This window comes from Mytilus galloprovincialis, chromosome 12 (assembly GCF_965363235.1).
Source record: "Mytilus galloprovincialis chromosome 12, xbMytGall1.hap1.1, whole genome shotgun sequence".
In the NCBI taxonomy this organism is placed as follows: domain Eukaryota; kingdom Metazoa; phylum Mollusca; class Bivalvia; order Mytilida; family Mytilidae; genus Mytilus; species Mytilus galloprovincialis.
In genome coordinates, this window is record NC_134849.1 from 35,584,914 (window position 1) to 35,608,062 (window position 23,149).

Sequence of the window (23,149 nt, forward strand, 5' to 3'; positions counted from 1 at the left end):
TACTAAGTAGATAGATCTTAAGATATACATGTATACACTCAGAAACAAGTCATCATGTGATACGTTTTTTATACAAGTGATCTCATTAACTTTAAAAAGTCTGCACATGTCATGATAAGTACGCACTACGTTGCTTCATAAGTAGGTTGTTGTCCATTCGTTTGATGTTTAACTCTTTGATGTTTTGGTTTTGGATGATTTAGCTTTTATTTTGTAATTTGATAAGGGACTTACCGTTCATATTTTATCTGCATATCGTTATTTTGTTTTTTAACTTTTCGGTACTTTTGTTAACTAATTTTTTTTAGGGAATTCATATTACACGTAGCTTAATTTTTAATTCGATTTCTTTAACTCCATATGTTAGTTAATAGATTGGAAAAAGTAAATTCACAAAAATACTGACCTCTGAGGAAAATTGAATCGGAAAGTCCATAATTACATGGCAAAATCAAATGACAAAACATATCAAAACCGAAAGGACATCAGCTGTCATAATTCTGACTTGGTACAGGCATTTTCAAATTTAGAAAATGGGGGATTGAACCTGGTTTTATAGCGATTTTACGATTTTAACACAATACCAAACTCCAAGGCAAATTAAATGAATTATGACAAATATAACGTTATCAATCAACAGTACAAGCCAAAAAACAACTCTCTATTTCAGACTTGGTGCACACATTTTCACGGTATCGAAACCGCCAATATGTCAAACAAATGATTATAAAAATATATATTTTTTTAAGGGTCTACATGTGACCTCTTGATACGCAATTGGCAATTGATACCCTCATCATGCTCATATTATAATTTCAGTAATCAATTCGGTCTATCACCGTTGAGACACTATTAGATATATGAATTGCTACTTTATTTCCTCTCAAATATGCATGCATTCCAGTCAACGTTAACTGTCCATGTGAACACGTGCTACGTACTCTCGCTGGAAGTCCTGGTGGACATTAGTTTATTTCACGTCTAACACAAAAAAAAAAAAATATAGAACTTGCATGTATTACTTTGAGACTTCGCTAATCAAAAGTACATTTTACGGATGTCAAGACTGGTTCCTTTAGAGGTTGCCTAAACAGGTTCACAGCAATAGCGTCGGTCGATTGCATAGCATAAAAAGTATATTGATATATCCGTTACATTCCTACGTACTAAGTTCGCAACAATCAATCATTAACTATATACTAGTGGGTAGGAGTCATTTCAATATACAATAAAACATTTCTCTTTTAACACTGTAAGATGGTTATGTTGAAATTCTGGTTTTTAACTTTGCCTTGTTTTAAAAAAAAAAGAAAGTCAGAAGATATAAAAACATATAATATGAAGACAAACTGTAAACTTTATAAAATGACTATATAATAGATATACATGATTAAACTGAAGTGGTGAATAGCTACAGAATAAAAACGAATACATTACAAAAATACACAGCCGTGTTAGCCAAAGCCAGTGCAACACCCAATATGACATCACATTTCAATTTCTTATACGAGTTCCTAAAATTAAGAAAGAATTTGGATGGAATTCAAGATTAGATTTGAATGACTTATCTAACATTATTTATAACAGTGAGATTTACAATACTAATTAATATCAAATTGTAGTAGTGTTTAGATACATAATTGTTTTATCTAGCTATTTCGGTGTATCTTCTGATCAAACTGTAAACCAAATATATTGTGTTAATTTCGTTGATCAAAACTGAAATCTAAAAAAGGAACTGGGTGCTTAATTATCTTTTACATAACACACGAATACAACAGGAAAAAAAAGATTTACAACTACAAATGTTAAGACATTTGACAAAATCCGATGATAATAACAAATATAACATCAAAACTTAATAAATGAATTTGGGATTAAAAAGTACCGTGACACGTCTTATAGCAATGCGAATTCACACTCAGCAAAATAGTCACAATCGGGAATAAGTCACGTTCGGTAATAAAAAGATCAGACGACGTAAAGGTAAACCTCAATCTAACACGTGGTAAAAATTTCCATGGTTAGTTTTGACAAAGATACATGGTATGGATCAACCAATTCGTGATGGTGTCCGTAAAATTTACGGAGTGTTATCATGGTCATGTTTAATCTGTCCTCCTCATAACTTTATTGGAGCAGTTTCTGCATTAGGAGCACACTCCTATATATGAAGTCCGTAAAGTGTGAACATGCACGAGAATAACGTATCAATTGAGATATGTAAACACCATACGAAAGGGCAGAAGGTATGCAACTGCTTAGAAATGGGAAATTGATCATTTGAAAGTTGAAATCGTCCCGTTTATCATAGATTTTCATGTTAAGTCGTCCATCTGTGTCAATATTGAGGAAAATATCAAGGTATGAATCAGTCCTTTTAGTATCAGTAGTATCCTTAATTTCAAGTTCACTGGGATATATGAGATGCAAGTATCGGCTAAAAAAAATAAGTTATTCAATTATAGGACATCATCGATATATCGGAAAGTAAAATTAAAGAATTTCGCAAGGTGCTTTTCTGTTTGTTTGTTAGAAGGGTTTGAATGAAGTCTGCTTCATACGAGTACAAAAACAAATCGGCTAGTAGGAGTGCACAACTAGTAACCAGTGGTATATTGACTGTCTGTTGAAATATGAATCCCGAAATATAAAAACAAGTGATCCTTTGTACAATAACATTTTCGAGCATATTATTTTGGAAACAGATTTGTTCCTAGCAATCTATGTCAATTCATATGTATTCATTATTATTGTTCTACAAAACAAGACATATGTGTTTTACCAATCATAACAATATCCATTAATGTTTAACATATCAAATATAACAATGACCATGTCATAAGTGTTTTCCTTGGAACTCGATACTTTTTTAGAATAATAAATCTACGAAAACAAATTTTCAAAGTTCGCAATGAACTTGTAAGTGCTATAAAACTTAATTTCAGTTGTGTCTTTCATATACATTATATACATGATATATGTTAACTGGGGCTTAAAATCAGTTGTTACAAATAAGTACAACCAACCACTATAACAATAGTCTGAGATGTTTTTTTTATACATTAAGTAAGTCCTAAATCAAAAGATCTACTTTAAATTAGAATTTGTTTTTTACCGTGACGTCATTGTGAGTTAAACAACCAGCGTTTTTGGTAAGCTTTCCACAATCTAGTGTTGTCAACTAAACATGTGCACATGAATATGTTTCAAAGACATACTTTTGAAGAAAAAAAAATATACTTGTATCATTGTTATCAATCTATAACTTTCAATGAAAACATACATTTTCCTTCCATAAATGAAACTGCCATTCGGCCACAATGATTGAAATCCTCACAATAACACGGTACGAAATATATTTAAAAAAAAGATATGACATTTCATACTGTACCTACCAGATTGAAAGTTCAACATGACTTTTTGAAGAAGCACATTGTAGAAATATACCTCAACGTCGTCGTTTGTATCTGACCGATACCGGACAAGGATGGGGTTCACGTTCTGTTTCATTTTACACAGTTACATGAGTTATGCAATGCACCATGGCGAAGAATAAATCCCACGATATTACTTAGTACGGTTACGATGTGACAGTTAAAGTCCGTGCTTAACCATTACTAATCATACGTAGAAAATATCGGAGGTAGCATCACACCTATTCGTTGTCGAGAGTATATGTAGTCGGCAATACTGATTAGATATCATAACAATTAGTAAATGTTTGAAGCTTCTATGTATGTTCATGGTTGATCTCCATTTTAGTAAACTAGGCTATATAAAATACAAGTTTATTCTGATGACGTTCTCCACATAAAAACACAAAAGATAACTTTTAATGGTTGAAATTTTTGAATCTTCAATGTATAAATATAACTCACCTAAAGATGACTAATGTAAGTTTAGAGTTCGTGTTTGGTTTTATATACAGAATCGTGTCCATCGTCACATATTGTCGTTAGGGTGACATGGACGTCGCTGGGGAAAAAGTAATTCAGTAAATACCTTTAGGAAATAAAAGTAGATAAAGACCAAGTTTGAATTACTGAAGGTATAAAGAGAACTATCTCGCAAAAAATCGACTTTGCCTTCAAATTTGTCGAGGGCACTCAATTTCGCCTACATGTGCAAACATTATGCCATATTGCATAAACTCATCATAATGTATATTTAGAAGTTTGTTCCTGCTCGAAAGAAACAGAGTTTATTGTTTTAAATATTCGTTTGATTAAATGTGACGGAATAGCAAAAATGTTTTGAATGTTATAATGAATTTATTAACAGCAGGATCTTTTATCCGATGATTTCGTCAGTATCATGATATCTGAAATACAGAGAACGTTTAATTAATAATATATATATCTGAATATTGCTACAATGTATAAAACTGAATATAAAATACGAAAAAGTACATTTTAGTAACAATAACTTTAAAAGTTAAGTACGTGCTACAAAAATTAGGTTTATGGTAACTTAAAGTATGGTTTTGATACTACAGAACAGAATAGGGGGAGGGTTGAGGTCTCACGAACATGTTTAACCCCGCCGCATTTTTGCACCTGCCCCGAGTCGGGAGCCTCTGGCCTTTGTTAGTCTTGTATTATTTTAATTTTAGTTTCTTGTGTACAATTTGGAAATTAGTATGGCGTTCATTATCACTGAACTAGTATATATTTGTTTAGGGGCCAGTTGAAGGACGCCTCCGGGTGCGGGAATTTCTCGCTACATTGAAGACCTGTTGGTGACCTTCTGCTGTTGGTTTTTTCTATGGTTGGGTTGTTGTCTCTTTGGCCCATTCCCCATTTCCATTCTCAATTTTATTACACTTTCATTTCAATCAATGTAAAAGAAGACTGAATCAGCTACAATTCGCAGTTCATGATAATCAATTAAAACATTTTAATGTAGAGAACGATTTGATATGAATATTCTTCTTTATGCTTATCGCTAGATACCACCAAGCTGTGTTTTTTTTAACGGTTGAAGTAGAGATTTGAATAACTTTCTGGACCAATGTTCTTTACTGATTCAACAGTATGACTGGCAAAACGGAACAACAACCCAAAACGATTTTTTTCGCTTGAGCCGGTACGCCGAGAAAAGGGGAGAAAAGCAATCGAGTTGAGATGACCAATGATAATCTGTTTAATACTATTCAACCTATGACGACGTTGTCAATTTAATTGCAATGTCCTTGAAAACTTTACATCCACACTTAATTTTTAGCGATAATTTTTCGTTTTACTTGACCCCGCTGAGAAAGAAAATTATCAGTAAGCAAGATAAAAGGAAAATTTCGAAACATGGCGATAATACCATTTCATGTCTGTAAAACAAAATGTTTTTATAACAGTCAATTAATTTAACATAGTACAGCGAAAGTACCATCTCTTTACGAGTACATTAATTAATAATGCCAATCAGCATCCTCATGTCATTTGGATAATTTGATAGACAGTGACACAAAAAAATGCACTTTGGTATATAACATGTATTTTGCTTAAGCTATTTGAAGGGTCAATCTAACGGGGTTTCTGTCGATGTATTACTGACACATTGACACCACATAAATCATATTTAGCATAGGAATATTGTACTGCACGTATTCAATGACAACAGTGTATACACCATAATAACACTTATTGAACATCTTATAATTTCTGCCAACATGTGAACGTCATAAAATAAAATAAATGTCGTCACAATGATAATAATCATTGTATGACGATAGAGCTTTATCATTTACAAGTTGTTGTGTCATATAAAAATACCATATTTATTCAGAACATTCGAAGACACCTCAACGATTTTATTTGTACAATAAAAAATATTTTTTCTTTAGGAAATAAGGTGTTTTAAATGTGCCTTAATTTCAAATCTTCTCTGCAAATGGAGAGTGTTTAGTACAATAAGGTAAAATATTTTTTTCCTCGACTATATCGGCAGCACTGTCGTTTGGATTGTCATTGAACTTACATTTTTTCACATACAAACGAAAATGAAGTGGTGCAGACATTGTCATCCCAATTATATTGCCATTGGTTGTACATACAAAGACAATTCTGAATTGTGTTACCATTAGGCTCGCCTGGTCCCCAGGCTGTGTAATTAAAAGCCATATCTGTTGTTGACCAAACCCATCTTCCTTCCTTTACATCATCACGTCCCCCAAGCCAATAGTTATCATCTAAACAATTATTTTTTACAGAATGCAATTTATACATAATATTTTATTCATATTTTGAACTTATATGCTTCACTAAACAAGACATACAAAGACCGATTAGACCATAAGAGCCATTGTGTTTGATATTATTGATGTCTTGTCCTATTGATTGTCCTTAGTTAATTACTGCAATAACTATTTTTCGTTGAGTGAAAGTATTTAATATACCTAGATTTATTTCTTTTTTCATTTAATGTTATATTTTCATTTTTCGTATTTTTATAAACCTTTATTAATAGACAATGTAAGTGAAACTTAATTAATTCAGCTTACATTTATGAAATTTGAAGAAAATAATTAATGCGTTCATTTTAATACGTGACTTTTGAGAGACTGATCAACTTTGTTGAACATCATAAAGAGTTTTCTTTTTAAATAAACTGTTTTCTGTTTGATATATCTAACTGGTGTTTTTTGCAGGTATAATATTTTTGACCAACAAATAAATCTAACATGATCTCAGTAATGCTTTTAGGCACCACAAATGGAAAGGGCAGTATCATTCCTATAATTTGGTTATAACAAAATTTAAAGTTTTAGCCTATATGCATTTTAAATTATATGTGTTCACACTATGTTGTCTGACAATGAATAACATTTTTATAAATTCATATTTCTCATCTGTTTGACATTAATCTACTCGATGTCATATCCTATTTGAGTTAAAAAATTGTGAGTTTTATATTATAAGGTACATACTTCTATTGAAACGTAATGCTAAATCTGTCAAAAAATCTGCCTGTGCTTTTGTCGTAACTTCAGCAAGTCTTGCATCGTGTCCTCGGCATGAACCCTACCGAAATAACAAAAACAATTGATCTCTTTGCATTGTTGATTCGCATGTGACATGCGGTGATTTGTCAATGTATCAACCACGACCTCAAGTCTAACATAAAAAATTGGATTACCAACGTATACATGGTAAACATAATCCTTTTCTTTCGAACAAAGCAATCATATTAACCCAAATAAAAGATTTCATAAAATCAAAATTTCGATTGAACGTATAAATGTTTCTTTTTTCTTGAACGACAAATATTCAGAGCAAGGCAAGACATGATTGTCTTATATCTTCAAACCATATCAAATCGCAAATTTCTTTATTGAGGTTTGATGCCTACAATGAAGCTGTTATACTAAGAGTTCAAAGTAGTGAAATTGAAGTCATCCAATCGTACATTTTGCGAACTATTCTGACGTCGACACAAGCATTCTAAGATTTTACATCTTAGTACTACATGTATTGCATGCTTAGTAGATGAGAAGAAACAAGAAAAAATATTCTCAGTCTGTCTACATCTGCTGCAATGTACGCATTGATACATGATTAAGTTATTTTGGTAAAGGTTAAGGCCGTACTAAATATAAAAGCTTTACGATGTTTCTAATTAATGTATAGTCAAAATGTGCTTGTTGTCTTAAATGATGTAACACATATCATACCTCTGCAAGATACCAATTCAGGTGCTCGGTGCTGAACAGGTAGCATGATTCGCCGAAATGTATCCAGCCCAATGGGCACTCACCATTAGTAAATCCTATCAAATTAAAAGATTATTACAGAATGTATTATACTGGTATTTAACATATATGATTTTTCTCAACTCATTTAAGATGTTACTAGCTATATAAAATACAAATCCCTATTACATAATAATTTACAAGAGCATTTCGAACGACTATCAAACACTATATTGAAGCTCACGATTTCTGGATGAACATGCAGGTTCCTTGGCACGGATTATAGCTATCGATAATACATATGCCAAACAAATAAAAAAAAAGTGTGCGTGACAGAAAGCAGGAAAAAAGATCAGTTGTGACAAATTTAGATAAATTATGTTTTGCAATTATTATTGATATAATTTATTTTTGAAACACTTAGACAACTCGTTGGTGTTCATGACTCGTTTTGTTTGCAATTAAAAAAAGATAAATGATTAGGATAAACATGAAACTTAAATTAAATGTATTTAGTATTGCTATATCCGTTGAATGAATACTACACACATTCACATTTTCATTTTTTTCACCAAAAGCAAAATAAACAATCCTGCAATGGTCGACTGTATGTAACTGTAAGGTTTATAAAAGTGAGGTTAAATATACCATGGAAAGTAATATTCAAACGCTATCGTCGAAAATAAACTGAGCATGTAAAAGCAGAAAAAAAGAATAACAACACGACAAACAATAGTACATAACATAGAAAACAAAACACTAAGCAACACAAACACATGTTTATAGCGGATTGATACTTGTTTACTCTCTTACACTAAGAAAAATTCAAAAACCATCGCATGCATCGGTCATGAACATGTGCTATCGCTAACATCTTACTAGATATCTTAGGAATGTAATCAATTGGAAAGTTATATACAAACGAACATATTAGGACGTCATAGAGGATTAAACAATGAACGAAATCATTTATGTATTGTATCGTTAAGACCCTATGCTTTAGGTTCTACGCATTGAGATTATTTGAAATGTTGCTTCTCTACTTACTTAACAACATACTATGGAATGAGTGAGTTCATTTGCTTCTTGACAATGTACGGATCCTTCTCAATAATTATGTGGAACTACATTTTAGTCTTGTTGCTGCTGTAAATGCAAACTGTGTTATTTCAAAAGTCATATTTCAGAAAAAGAGGTCTCGATTTTGGTTACTTTTGGAACTATATGTCGTCATTTGTGTAACGTATACTCAATAATCGTCAATCAACATGTGATGACGACCGTTTAATGTTCGAAAAGAATACTTTAAAGTAGGAGTTGTAAGACAAGTGTGCTTACCAAATGCTAGAATAAAATACCAAATGCATACACTGAGACTATATACTGCCATTGTGTAGTGTGAGACAAATCTGGTTCAGCTTGACCTTTTGATAAGATTAAGATTAGTTAGAGTCTGCAGTGTTCTTATTTACGGACAGTGTAAATCCGATATGAATACATACAATCTAAAGATTGATTAAGGTATATACTCAGGTACAATTCCTGGTTGTCAGGTATATATTTTACGACATCTAAACCTTTTATGTAAATGTTGTCTTAAACATAACTAAAAGTAATGATGTACGTGGGTTAAATATAAAGCAATGCGTCATGTAGACATTGCTTTAATGGAAGACTTATTTTCGGATCCCATTTTCAAATCCATGCATTCGATACTTTTATTTTAGCATCCTGATTGTTTTAAAGGAATTGTTTGCATTTTCAGAAAAACATAACGGACAACTTATAGTTATAAAAGATTCTGCTTTAAAAGAAGAAACAACATTATTTGTTTAATTATACTTTGACCCTTTGAACTGTATATCTGACGGAGAATGAGTCTGATAGGCTTTTCGGTTAAGAATTAATAAAACCACAAACTATAATTGATTTTGCGATGTTTATGGCTTTAAAAGGCGTCTGACTGAAAAACTCTCGGAACTGCTAGACATAATAAATTAACCCCATAATTCAAAACGTTCACCAAATGCAATGAATCGATAAGTTTTATCGTAAAGTAGAAACATTCGTCATATACATGATAAATATTAAACTAAGTGTGATGTATTTGACTTGAAGTTTTTTATAATGGTTTGTGGTATTTGTGGTCACTGGGCATGTCATCGACGCCATTTTTTAATAACCGAATTTGCATTCTGTACAATTATGTGACAACATAAATGCAGTTATACAAATCGAATGACAAATCAAAAATTAAAAACACTAGCATGACTTATAACTTAGATAGCAAGACATTGTGTTGATATTATAAGGAATATTAACATAGAAAAAAGTAATGTAATTCACACATATTCGTTTACGTATCGTATCATTTATTAACTATGACCTGTCGAGGCAAAAGCAATCAATTATAAAATTAATGCATCCGAGTCTAAAATCAACTAAAACACACACAAGGAATTTAGTGTTTAAACACTAGGAACAGTTTAAGAAGACATGACTTGTGCAATGCAAAAATAAAACTATCCACAGGCAGAAGGGTATTTAGTCTTTTACCTTGTTCATGTTATAATAAATGTGTGAAATGCTGAATATAGATACAGAAATCAGTCATATGTTTTAGAGTTACGTGTGACGTCAATCTTCACTGAACTAGTACACATTTTTTTTCAGAGCCGTTTCGCTACACCCGATTCGCATTCTGTCTTGGAAACCCATCGGTTGCCTTCTGCTGTTGTCTGCACTTAGGTCAGATTGTTGTGTCTTTGACATATATTTACCATTTCAATTCTGTATTTTATATCACATGTTTCTTTTTACGATTTAGTCTCCCTGATATCGTGTAACGAGGATTTTAAACTGAAGTCTCAACAGATTGTGTGTCGTAACCCAGGTATATGTGAATCTGAAACAATAGACACTGTTCACTATTGTGAACTAATTAATAATTCATAGTAAAATCATTTTTTTATTTATCTTGTATAATAGATATTTTTTTTCTGTAAACATTTTTCAAAATATAAAATAGTAAAGAAAAAAAACCTAAAATAAATCAATTACTTTTCCGTATCTACTTCAAAAAAATACCTGATGGTTTTGAGGTAAAGCTTATATGTTTATCCTCTTAATAACGTGTTTTTGGAGTTTTATTTATTTGTTCTTGTATTAGTTTTAATCTTTCTTTGAACATCTTTTATACATTCCACTATCGCGTTTTTGTCCGATGGTCAGTTCTTGTATCTGTGTCTTTCATTTTTGCTTATCGTCGCTGGGCTTTTAAACTGTCGTATATGACTTTTTTGGCTAAAAATACTTTTTGACACCAATGGTCTGGGCGGGAGGAAATCTTTGGTATTACAAAATAACATACAGTTCGACCAATCAAAATGTGTGAAATAAGACATATTACAAAATTGCCAATGTCAGTTGTTTGTAAAGTTTTCTTCCAAAATGTTGTATGAAAACTTGAAAATCGTTGTAGAATGGCTTTGGGAAAAAAATAATTGTACATTAATTTTTATGAAAATAATTTAAGTTCTTGGATAATCTAGAAATGCCAAAGTTTTTATTTCACTGCTATTTACAAAAATGTTCAAGTTCACATACGACATTTTGGAAGCATGCATTTTGCCAAATTTTCAAAGCCTGTTTGTGAAATTTTTTTCTTGAAAAATTTGTAATTTACAACATCTTAGAAGCCCAGCGACGTTATGTGCTGTGTCTATTGAGTGTTTTATATGCCATTTTGTTTTTTCTTGTTAAAATACTTGATTGTTTTATTTATGATCATGTTGATGAAGATTGTTACACAATGTTGACGAATGTATCCCAACTTATGACATATTTTACATATTTTCTCTGTTTGGTTTGCAAAAACATTGTTGCCAGTATGATGGATTTATATATGAATATTTTACAAGTGAGAAGTTTATATAGCCATAAACCACCTCTTAAACCACTATTTCTACATAAAAAAAAGTCGGTACCAAGTCAGGAATATACCATTGTTTTCCATTCGTTTGTCCTTTGATTTAACCTTTGGGGCATTTCTGTTCTATTACTTTAATTGAATGGCAGTAATTCTTAAAAAAAAAGACAACTGACAGTTTAATCACTGCTGACATTGGTGGAATGTTATATGGCTGATACATGTACGTTTCGCTTTTAAATTGGATATATATCTATTCAACCTTCATAAAAAAGACGATGTATAAATTACAATGGTATATCGCTGTCCGGAATTTATAAATAAAAAAATAGAAATCCTGGTCACAAAATAAAAACAGTCGGAAACACATCAAATATAAGAGGGAAAATATGGAACAACAGACGCACTAAACTGCAACAAAAGTCAACGCTAACATGTATATAAACGGACTATTTTAAAACAACTGTCATATTTCTCACATAGTACAACACACTTTAGAAAAAACAATTGTGGGTTGAACCTTATGTAATGGCTAGCCAAACCTCCCGATTGTATGGCAATGATAAACATATCGCTTAAAAAACATTTCGTGACAGGAAAACAGTTCAAATAAATTCAAGAACTCTCGATAGAAAAATACATCAACAAATACTTTTCTTACAAATCAACATGTAACCTACAGAATAACAACCGACAACTCCCGTGAGTTTACGACAATACACAAGGAATAACACAAACATGTCAAAAGTTGTTCAAAATGGACAATATAAAAGTAACGAATGCTATTGGCTAATTCAACCATTGTGGAAATCATTATTGGTGAATATTTTTGGCTTATAGAAGTGTATATCTTCCCATATAACCCTCACTTTATCAAGCCAGCCAGCCAGTCAGCCAGCCAGCCAGCCAGATAGACAGATAATATAGATGTAATAAAGTATCATTGTAGTGGTCGAGCTCTTCAGGCTTTGTACTGGATGGTGGTGCATTTTCTCTTTTATATTTGGTGATTGAAGTAGTGTTTAAAACATTGTCTTCTTTCGCACTCATCCCTTACAGCAAAATTAACACTTCTGGAACTCAGTAGAAGCAAGGTAAAAATAGGTGTATGAATAACATGGCGTAAAGTATAGATGTTGCGCATTTTTAACGACCATAAATTGACTTATAGTTGTTATCTTTTGTTCTTTTTGGTGGAGAGCTTTCTTATTGACTATTTTAAAAACAACTTTTAATTGTAAAAAAAGAATGACAAATTTAAAAAAAAAAATTGAAAAAGAAATTACAGTTTGACACACATACAACGCCTACAAATGATCTTTTATTTAACTTAGGTTTCCAGCTTCCAAGGACAAAGACATACATAGAAATTTTCATCTTCAGTTTTATTACGACTTTTGTTTGCTGTCTCATTGATGTTTTACTCTAAAAATAATTTAATTAAAAGATGTATTATTAGCGATACAACACTGCAAATTTGGAGTTATTTAAATTATGCCTTCAGTGGTTCGAGAAAGTCCTACAAATAAGGTCTTTTACTTTACGAATCTGCTATATTTAATTTTTTTCACTGCAAACAAGGTTAAACTAACCAATGATTTCGTCTGAGCCTGGATATCTAAAATAAATAGTCATATTGTTAATTTTGGTTTACATTTTATAACTTTAGGCGCATGTAACACTTTTTGTAAGTCTAAATTGAACGAATTGATCATGTCACATCTGCATTTAACATCTTATAAGATATAACTCAACGCCATATACAAGCGTGCGATACCAAAAGGTCAACAAACGGTGTGTATCACTAGACTTGTGTCTGTACAATACTTATATTCTTCTACAATTACCAACGCCCATAGACTACCCAACTCTATGCACATAACGCTAATAAATAACCAAAGTTCAAATTGAATACCCACACGACAGTGCCATGTGCTGTTTTTAATTGCACATTATGATCCATAATATCATGTCGACAAAATATAGTCAGTAATTTATAATTAATGCTGAAATCAAAACATTAAACATAACATCAAATAAATTCATATAAGCAAGATAACAATTTAGCTTGGAAATCACGTCCTATCGATTCGGCCTTGGCATGCTGAATGGTTATATCACATGAAGCGCGGGAATACAAATAACGATTTATGGGCAGACAACTAATTACATATTATATTTTCATATGACACTCAACTGTGTGGATTTTTTAAGTAACACATTTAGATATAATCCAGAGTGTTCTTTTTTCAATAATCCCTATAATTCATAAAGGATACAAATCCACAAAACTATTTTTGATTAACAAAAACTAACATTTAAATACACTTTGTTGATTTGGAGTTTGTACTGATCAGTAAATAATCAAAATTTTTGCTGTGTTTTTTGCTGTGTGTTCGTTAATTCCACATTAGTTAGAGGTAAGGGTAATATCTCATAATATATGTTTAACCCCGAAGCATTTAATATACATTTTGTAGAGAACCCGCTTTGCGATATGTGTAAATTCCTGTAGTAGACGAACAAGTGTCTGCCACATTCCAAATTTTCCCTATTGTTCAGTATAATCACCCTCCTAATTGACACACTCAAGCCAAACCTACTTATTTGTTAGGTTGTTTTCTTTCTTCATATCATACATTAGAATTTGTCACAAAGAAAGAAATATATATGGATTTGTTTAAACCGATTGAATCTAATCGAATTTGTAGACAGAAATTATCAACTAACTTTTTTTCACAAACATAAGGACGGATACTGGTACAAACTTCGTCGTTCCATTTCCATTGGTGTACATGATGCATATCAAGGCAGTTTTCATTGGCATGACCGTTTGGTTCGCCTGGTCCCCATGCTGTATAAGTAAACACTCTATCTGATGACGACCATGTCCATGTCCCATCAGTAGAATCATCCCGCCCGCCAAGCCAGTAATTGACATCTAGGCATAGCAATAACTGATTATTGCGTGCCATACAAGATTTGAGGGATGTCAAAAAATTGTGTTTGAAAAGAAACAATTCAACTTGGTATGTAGCATATCGGGTGACATTTTATATATTTGCACTTTGTAAGTGTAACATTATTTCAGAACTGCAAAAATGTGAGGCCGATTTTTTAGATATTTCTTAGTAATTATCTTCCGTTGTAGTCATTTTTTATTCTATATGTTTATACCTCGTTGTTAATTCAATTGACAGCTGGGGATTAACAAGGGGCTTTCAATAAACACAGGTAAAATATCATGGCCAAAGGAGAGAAAGGCGAACAGAAAATCAACACAAACGATTACATTCTCAACGTTATCGCTACATTATAGTTCTGTATCACGTGAGAGCAAAAGTTTTATCCAGACGTCATTTCTAAGCCATAAATTTGGTACCGCGCATGTCAATTTTAAGGCAGACTATACAGATTTGACATCACGGTGATTTTTCACAAAAGAATGCATATAAGCTATGTCTATCTGATTAATTAAATATTTCATAGGAAACATACCTTAAGGTGATACATTTAAAACTAATTTTGCGACAGGATTAGAAGTTTTAAAAAATAGATTTTACTTATAGTTAACTGAGGCGTCTAAATTAAAAGTCATTCACAAATATGCCTGACGATGGCGTTCAGCAGCTGGAGTGTATGAATGAAAAAAGAATAATGCATTATGGGATGTTTACTGCAATAAATATACAACACTGTGATATTTGAACGATCCATTTAGATTTTAAAATATTTTATATGTTTTATTATACTTAAAATTTATCAAATCTGATATATTATAAATTGTCATCAAATCCACTAGCTTTATCTGAAAATGTACATACTTTTATTCAACAGTTTTGCCACAGAGATTAGATAATCTGCTAAGACTTTTGTTTCAACTTCAGCAAGTCTCGCATTATGCGCTCGACAAGAACTCTGTAATGAAATAAGGCTATCATTTGTAAAAGAATAGTTTAGACAACAGGTGTATATGACATGATTAAGCATTACTTACATCATACATGTATACCATTAACTTTTTTGATGAGGAGCAAGCCAAAGCCCCCAATTACCTATTATAAGTGAGTCCGTTGCATTCAAAAATACAGTAACTTTGTCTTGACAACCAAAATACATTGAACGATCCTATATATGCTATATGTGTCATTATATGTTAGTGCCGTTTAGCTTTGATTGTTTAACTAAATTGTAATTTCATTTGATTTTTTGGAGGTTCGTATGTTATGGGGACTTTCTACATCATGTACAACGTAATTTTTTTTATTGCTATATCTTATTATGTTAACCATAAATTATTTTGATTATGATATATAAATGTACAATTCACATTACTATTGTTTAGATTTCACGCAAAAAACATATTCAGACTAGGAGCCGTCTTCACTAAGATTGTTATAAACGTTCATATCTTGAGCTAATATCAATAAAAATGAAGAACAATAGTGTGATACAAAAATGTATATGTTCAAATTAAGATATAAAATAATAAAGAAATAATCACCAAAATATAAAATCAGTCTTTCAAATGAGTAGGTCTGGTAAGGGCCGATTTTGGCCTCAAATATCATGTTCATCTAACGAAAGATTTTGGACATTCTTTAAACACTTAAGTGTCTATTTCAGTTGGTTCAATTAGTTTATGTAAAGATTTTAACTTATTTAGTCATTAAAAACGTCTGATTGAAGCTTAAATGTGAAAAATCTATCAAATATGCCAAAAAACGTCACTTTTCAATTGTTTTTTGTCAAAATTAAAAATCGCCGTATCCGTTGCATCCTCAACCTTTATACATGTATATGTTATGTTATATCACCAATTACAACTTACATTTCAGTATTATGAATGAACACGTGTGCGGCCACTTTCATTCAAGACGGAAACCGTCTAAAATTTCACTAAAATGCTAAAGTTGTGAAGATTTCAGTAATTTAGCATGACTTAACGATGCTAGTATCCGATATATGTGCATTGTATTGTAAAAAACAGCCCATATTTATATAGCAGAAACATTCTTCTTTCCAGTAAATAGCTAAAAGATTGCATTTTCACAATTTTGTAAAACTGCTATATTTTGGGGCCAAAAACGGGTCTGACTGAACCTTCACCTTTAAACAAATAAAAGATACCTGTGCAGTGAACCAATTCAAATGTTCTGAACTGAAGAGGTAACACGCTTCTTCGAAATGTAGCCATCCTAAAGGACACTCAGATCGTACACAGCCTACAAATAAAATATAACTAAATGTTTTTTTCTACATCTTTGTTAATATCTACTTTAAGATATCCAATAAGTAGAGCATGCTTGCCAAACTTATTTAGTCATATGATAAATATTTTCTGTTTCCATTTTTTTCAGTAAGCCAAATTTTGTTTATATGTCAATTGTATTTTAATAATTTAATGTACTCTTGTTCATATTCAAATGGTATTCTAATATCAGTAGTTTAATGTTTTTTTCTCTTTATTCTTATGTATAAACTCGGTTAACTGCATCTGTAAACTACTGTTGTTGTAGGATGACATGAATAGAATAAAAAACACATGATTTAAATAATAGGTTTGAAAAATATCTAAACTACAGATATACCGAGATCCAAACGATATGTCAAAGATTTTCGTTAGTAAATTGTGCCGTTATGATTTCGTGGATTGAGCTTTTTATTTTTGATAAAAACACATATATACCCACATGGTTGGACCATTTTAATATACGCATATATTTGGGATTACAATTGTGTCGAGGTTTTGATTGGATAACAACACACGAATTTTCAGGATATATTTAGAAAACTGCCGGGAAATTCGACGTTTGTGTTCCAAGTTTGAACCTAAAAATGTCATTATAACACCTGTCACTTTGTGACATATTCAAAAGCTATACACAACAATATGGAATGGTATAGGCTCAAAGAAGGAAAATAATTACATGTATCCGTCAATAATACATGTCTTATACAAAATCACACAGTTTACACTTCAAATACTTAGATTTAATATTTTGAGTTATTATAATTATTATATACAAGATAAAATTATTTTCACAAAAAATTACAAAATCTGTCACGTAACGCATATATGTGCAACATTTCAGGTCGGTGTTTTCAATATATATATTTGAAAAAAAGCCCCACACACATACAAACACAAAAAATAAATGTACATTTTCTTAAATCAAAAAATGGTAAAAATTAAAAAAAAAGATGCATTTTTAAAACATGTTTAAATTGGTTACCTAAAATTTGACATGTAATGAATATACATGCTGCATTGTGTTTGTTTAACAAATACATTTTGTACCTGGACCGGCAAAATCATTAAAACCGGGGTAATCCGTAATATAATATATATATAATTTATAAGTGTCGAAGGTGAAGGTGATATATCACAGTATTTTTCATGTCTGAGACCTGAATAGAAAATAATGTTGATGACCTTACGCATATATATCGTCCAAATAATCATATGATGCAGATCAGATACATATAATGATGCCACTCATTAGTTTATTTAAATGATGTTACTGAGAGTTGTTAAACATTTGTTAAAAGAAACAACCACCAAATTATATTGTTGGTTTTTATAATTATGCATTTACATTGCCTAAAACTGCAATAAGGTACCAAATATAGATCATGTCGCCTATGGTTTTCTTTTATGTACAGGTGCATTGACGATTATATTTAAGATAAGGCCGCTATCTTTGACATATTTCTTTGTTTAACCGTGAAACCAGGGTCAAAGTTTTCAAATTAGACGAATATTTATACACCTCTGCATTTTAATTCCATAACAATTCGTAAACTGTACTGTAAATATATCTTGTCAGAAAATCTAAAATCAACATCTTTTGGATTATAAAAGTCCACGATTTATTCATTTACTCGGAAGTAAGAGATATCAATTACTAGGATAGACTGAATTACTTAGATTATGCTAATAGTCTCTTTCGTCTCAATAGTATGCTTTTATTGACAACAAAAAGTTTTTAAATACACATACAGTGTTTTTTGCATATTCAATATGCGCAATTAATACACAACAACACATTTGTTTTGGTTAATTCTTACGTAATAAATATATTCAAACAACAAACAATTGAAATCGGGCTGATTATTTGACATGGCATTTATTAAACAATATAAACCAGAAACAATCTACAGCAACAAACTGGCAAACAAGTTTAAACTTGATGACAATTAGCTACTGAAGAGAAAACCAACAGTGAATGCAAAAGAATTTCTATATATACATAACAGCTAAATTAACTATATTTGAATACATCACAACCAGTTGAATCATGTTGATGATGACATCAAACGCACTTTCCATACTGAATGGAATGCCATAATGATAGACACAATTTTTTTTAATAATTCCTGCAAATTCCAAAATATTCAGGTTTCATTGAATCTGCCAATGATTGTTTAAACGTCTGACATTTTTGATGATATACATGACAATCTAATTTGAACATTCAATAGATTTGGATCTGTTCACAATGAAATCTGAAAAATAAACTAAAAACCGCAGCAATTTTGTTCATTAAAAGGAGCGATGGTAACACAATAAACAAATAGATGTATTTTGAATGCTATAAATCAATTAAGTTAAAAGTTCACTGAATTTCATTAGTTTATAAAATTTTATTGTCATAATTATTCCGACAATTTATTGGTTTTCCATAACGACACTTTTGGAACTGAGCTCGTCAGTTTAAGCCGACCGTGCGAGGTCTTAATAATTGCCAGTCAATAAAATTGGGAAGGGAAATGGGGAATGTGTCAAAGCGACAACAACCCGACCATAGAGCAGACAACAGCCGAAGGCCACCAATGAGTCAAGGTTGTTAAAAAAAAGATCAATGTAAAAAAATATAAATATAAACTTTTGTTGTTGATATAACACTTTAATGTATAGCACATAAAATACCGGGAGAAATGTTTTGGTTTTTTTTCACCAAAAAAACGAGTAGTCGTTAAAAGATATAACCACTTTTACTAAAAATTCATATAAAGTAAGCTCGATTTGATGAATGTATTGCTAAACTTTAAAGCTAATTCAGAAATGTTAACTTCCTATGAAGAAGCATTTTCAGTTCAGCAGTTTAGATCTAGAAACAATCATAGGAGAGCAGATAGCATTTGTATGGAAAAAAACTTCGATAATACAATAATTTATAAAAAAAAAAAATATATGAAAATTCACTCTTGCAGTTCGTCTAGTTGAGAACGAACATTCAACTATTTCAAGTATTATTTTTGAAGCACATGTGCGTTAGCTTTTTAAGTCTTTGAATTTTTAAAAGAGGTTGCTCAATATTGTAATAAGTTCACCTGGTTTACTAAGGTAAACTTTTCTTTGTAGATCGAAGTCAGAGTTCATCTCCATTATCATTTAGCCCTCTAGCATTGAAGTTGCGAGTTCAAACTTCGCCAACAGCCGGTGTGGTTGCCTCCGATTTTCAATTACTATATTTTTTTCTTCGAAGGTTGGTTATCTTTTAAAATTTTGCCAGTCATATGCTAGAACCTGAATTGCTGAGAGTGGCGTAAAATTATTAATCTATCTAAACGCTATTGAATAACTAAATATTCATGTTTAATATATAGATCTTTGTGTGGAGTTCAATGTTTGTAAAGCAACTTTTCAGGACGATTTGTCAGTTGTTTATCTTCAAGATACAACGGGTAAAATACATGTACCTACTATATAATCATTTTGGCTGAGTATCGCCATTTTCTATGTACAATGCATATGCAAGGTTATAAGTGAATTGAATATTGTGTTCGTTTTTGTTTGAAGGGATTATAGTGTGTTTCTTCTGTATACATACTTCGCTAAATATCACAGTCCTCACCGCAAATTAGACAAACATAATTAAAATGACAGTTACAGAACTTCACTGAACCTTGATTGTAAACTCATGTACTCTGCAATGGTCAACAATTATGGCACAATACTAAATCTTAAAATTCTTGTCATATTTTATAATGTGTTTCTTAGTTGCTATAATCGTTTAACATAACTCCACTGATCAAGTCTCTGGATCGTGCAATGATGTTACTTGATCTACCAATACTCAAAATGGAAATATCTGATCTTCTTATTCTCTCACATATGTAAATTGAAAGACTTGTTTGTTTTACAGTTCAAGGATACATATCCATTTTGAACTTGTCTTCTTTGATTAGTTTTCAACTGATTAAAGAGGTGGAGTATCATTAACTTTAATCGTCATGATGTCAATCGAAAATGGATAGTAGGTAATTTTGATGTACCTTACCATGTTAAATGGTAGATCGGTGTATCCAGGATACGATGAAAATCTGCGTTAACGCGTGTTTACTACAAAGACGTGCAACTTTCGCATTAACTGAAATGTTGAAGTAAACGTAAATTTAAAACGGCGTTTACATGAAGTACACGCTAGTAAACGACGCGTTAACTTTTTCCGCTCGGTTACATGTAATACTAGATCTGCACCCAACATTAAATATCTTATAATATTTACAATCCACATCTTATTGGCATTGATTTTATATACACAACTTCATGATATATTTGAAAGCCATATTTTCTGTTTTAACAATGGTATGGGGAACTGCAAAAAGATGTTTAGATAACTTGCTATATGTTTTTTCTTGATAAGGTGTTGTTTGGTAGATTACAGTATGCAGTTCGAAAGCGATATTTTTTGGTGCTTTTATATTAATACCATAAGGCTGCCTGATAGGAGAGGATGAATAATTTGTATTAATTCTGTCTCCCTTTCATTTAAATTATTTGGAATTTGGAATTTAAAAGGACTTTTAACATGTTCATTTTGACATCATTATCATATTCATGATATTGTTTGGGACATGATTAAAAAATGGAGATGTGGTATGATTGCCAATTAGAAAATTATCCATCAAAGTGTAAGCATTTGTTGGAAACCGTTTACCTTTAACAACGAACATGGCGTTAAAAGGTCCCGCATTTCAAATGCGATACAATTCAATTGAGGAAACAAACGACCTAGTTTTTAACAAAACAGTTTTAGAAAAAACAATTATGACAAACATGAACAAACATAAACCAACAACAACCAAAGAACTTCAGAATCCTGACTTGAGGTAGGAATATAAATAATATAGCGGGTTCATCATGTTTCTGACCGCTCTATACTTCCCTAACCCGGGACAGTGCTGCAACAGTTACACATAAGAACAAACTATACAAATAAGTTGTAAAAGGTTTAACTCATCGGATGGATACAAATTTAAATATTTCTAGCAAAACGAGTAATCGTGAACGGGTACATACACATTCCCCCAATAAAAACAAAACAAAAACCATATTAATCGTTAAGAAAGAATGAAACATCATTAACACAAAGCGTATTAAAAAGATTATTGCACCGTGTGTTCATCATATGTCGTATATATCCATTGCGTCTCCTTAATTTATAATTCATTTCACTTATTTGGCATATGTTTTACCCCGAAACTTTTCAGGAAATCTTTTGTTTGTGTATAAAACCGCATACACGTTAATTTTATGTTTATAGATTGAGTTTAAGCCAATTAAATTGAAATGTTCTAGTGTGGCTATTATATATTGTAATGTGTTACTTCTACGTCATGTTAAGGTGAAGGTTGGCGACTGTTTAAACGTTTACACCCGCTGCATTTTTATGCATATGACCTAAGCCATAGCCTGTTGTTCCATGGGTGTCGTTTGTTAGTGTTGTTAATAGATGTTTCTCGTTCAGTTGTCGTTTTTTTTATATATAGATTGTACTTTTTTCTTAATATGCCAATAATATATATACCATGTATACGCGAAATAACTCAACTTATAGAGTTGTGGTACATGTAACTTTTGAAAATGAATAGATTCAATAATAAGGTCGGATAAACAAAAAAGTGGATTTATATCTCTTTTGAAAAGTGTCAAATATATTGTTTAAAATACATGTGCAGAACTCCCCGTTTGACCACAACGTTTGCTTTCTTTACCACAACAACAACACCAACATAAGGAAATAATAAAAGACAAAAATAGAAAATTCTAAGATTTTATCAGATATTTATGAATTATACTAAAACTACCAAATTGAAAGTTCAATATAACTTAATAGCAGACGAGAGCTAGCGATGCATAACTTCACTTCGTGTATATCTGGTTTAAACAGACAACGGGTGTTTCAAACGTCCCTCTCAAACCAAACTCAGTGACATAATGAACCATAGTTATGAATTCATCACATGCTATTGTTCAATACTGTCTACCATGGTGATTTGGAATTCAATATTGAGTCATCGCTGCATACAGGTAGAAACTATTTTGGTACTATATGTATGGTTGATCTCAATAAAAGTGTACGAGACAGAATGAAAGACAGGTTTTCTCTTGCATATGCAAAAGACGTTCCCTACATAAACTGATGAAAGAGAACATTTTAATGAATACAATCATTTTCAAGAGAACTTGTACAAAACGCCTTAGGATGTGGCAAACAGTAGTTTTGTTTTTGTGCTTGTTTTTG

The 23,149-nt window shown here is 31.4% G+C and overlaps 2 protein-coding genes across 2 annotated transcripts; both read right to left on the reverse strand.

Annotated features, from left to right (window-relative positions):
* Positions 1–4,254: 4,254 nt before the first annotated feature.
* Positions 4,255–9,111, reverse strand: LOC143055665 (perlucin-like). The gene is made up of 5 exons (XM_076228827.1): positions 9,026–9,111; positions 7,670–7,764; positions 6,926–7,019; positions 5,977–6,187; positions 4,255–4,324 (listed from the first exon to the last, which is right to left on the reverse strand). The coding sequence occupies exons 1-5, from the start codon at positions 9,075–9,077 to the stop codon at positions 4,294–4,296; spliced, it is 483 nt and encodes a 160-aa protein (XP_076084942.1). The 5' UTR covers positions 9,078–9,111; the 3' UTR covers positions 4,255–4,293.
* Positions 9,112–13,148: 4,037 nt separating this feature from the next.
* On the reverse strand, positions 13,149–18,348 carry LOC143055666 (perlucin-like protein). Its single transcript, XM_076228828.1, has 5 exons — positions 18,220–18,348; positions 16,746–16,840; positions 15,440–15,533; positions 14,346–14,556; positions 13,149–13,233 (listed from the first exon to the last, which is right to left on the reverse strand). Exons 1-5 carry the CDS (start codon positions 18,251–18,253, stop codon positions 13,203–13,205), a joined length of 465 nt encoding a protein of 154 aa, XP_076084943.1. The 5' UTR covers positions 18,254–18,348; the 3' UTR covers positions 13,149–13,202.
* Between the last annotated feature and the right edge of the window lie 4,801 nt (positions 18,349–23,149).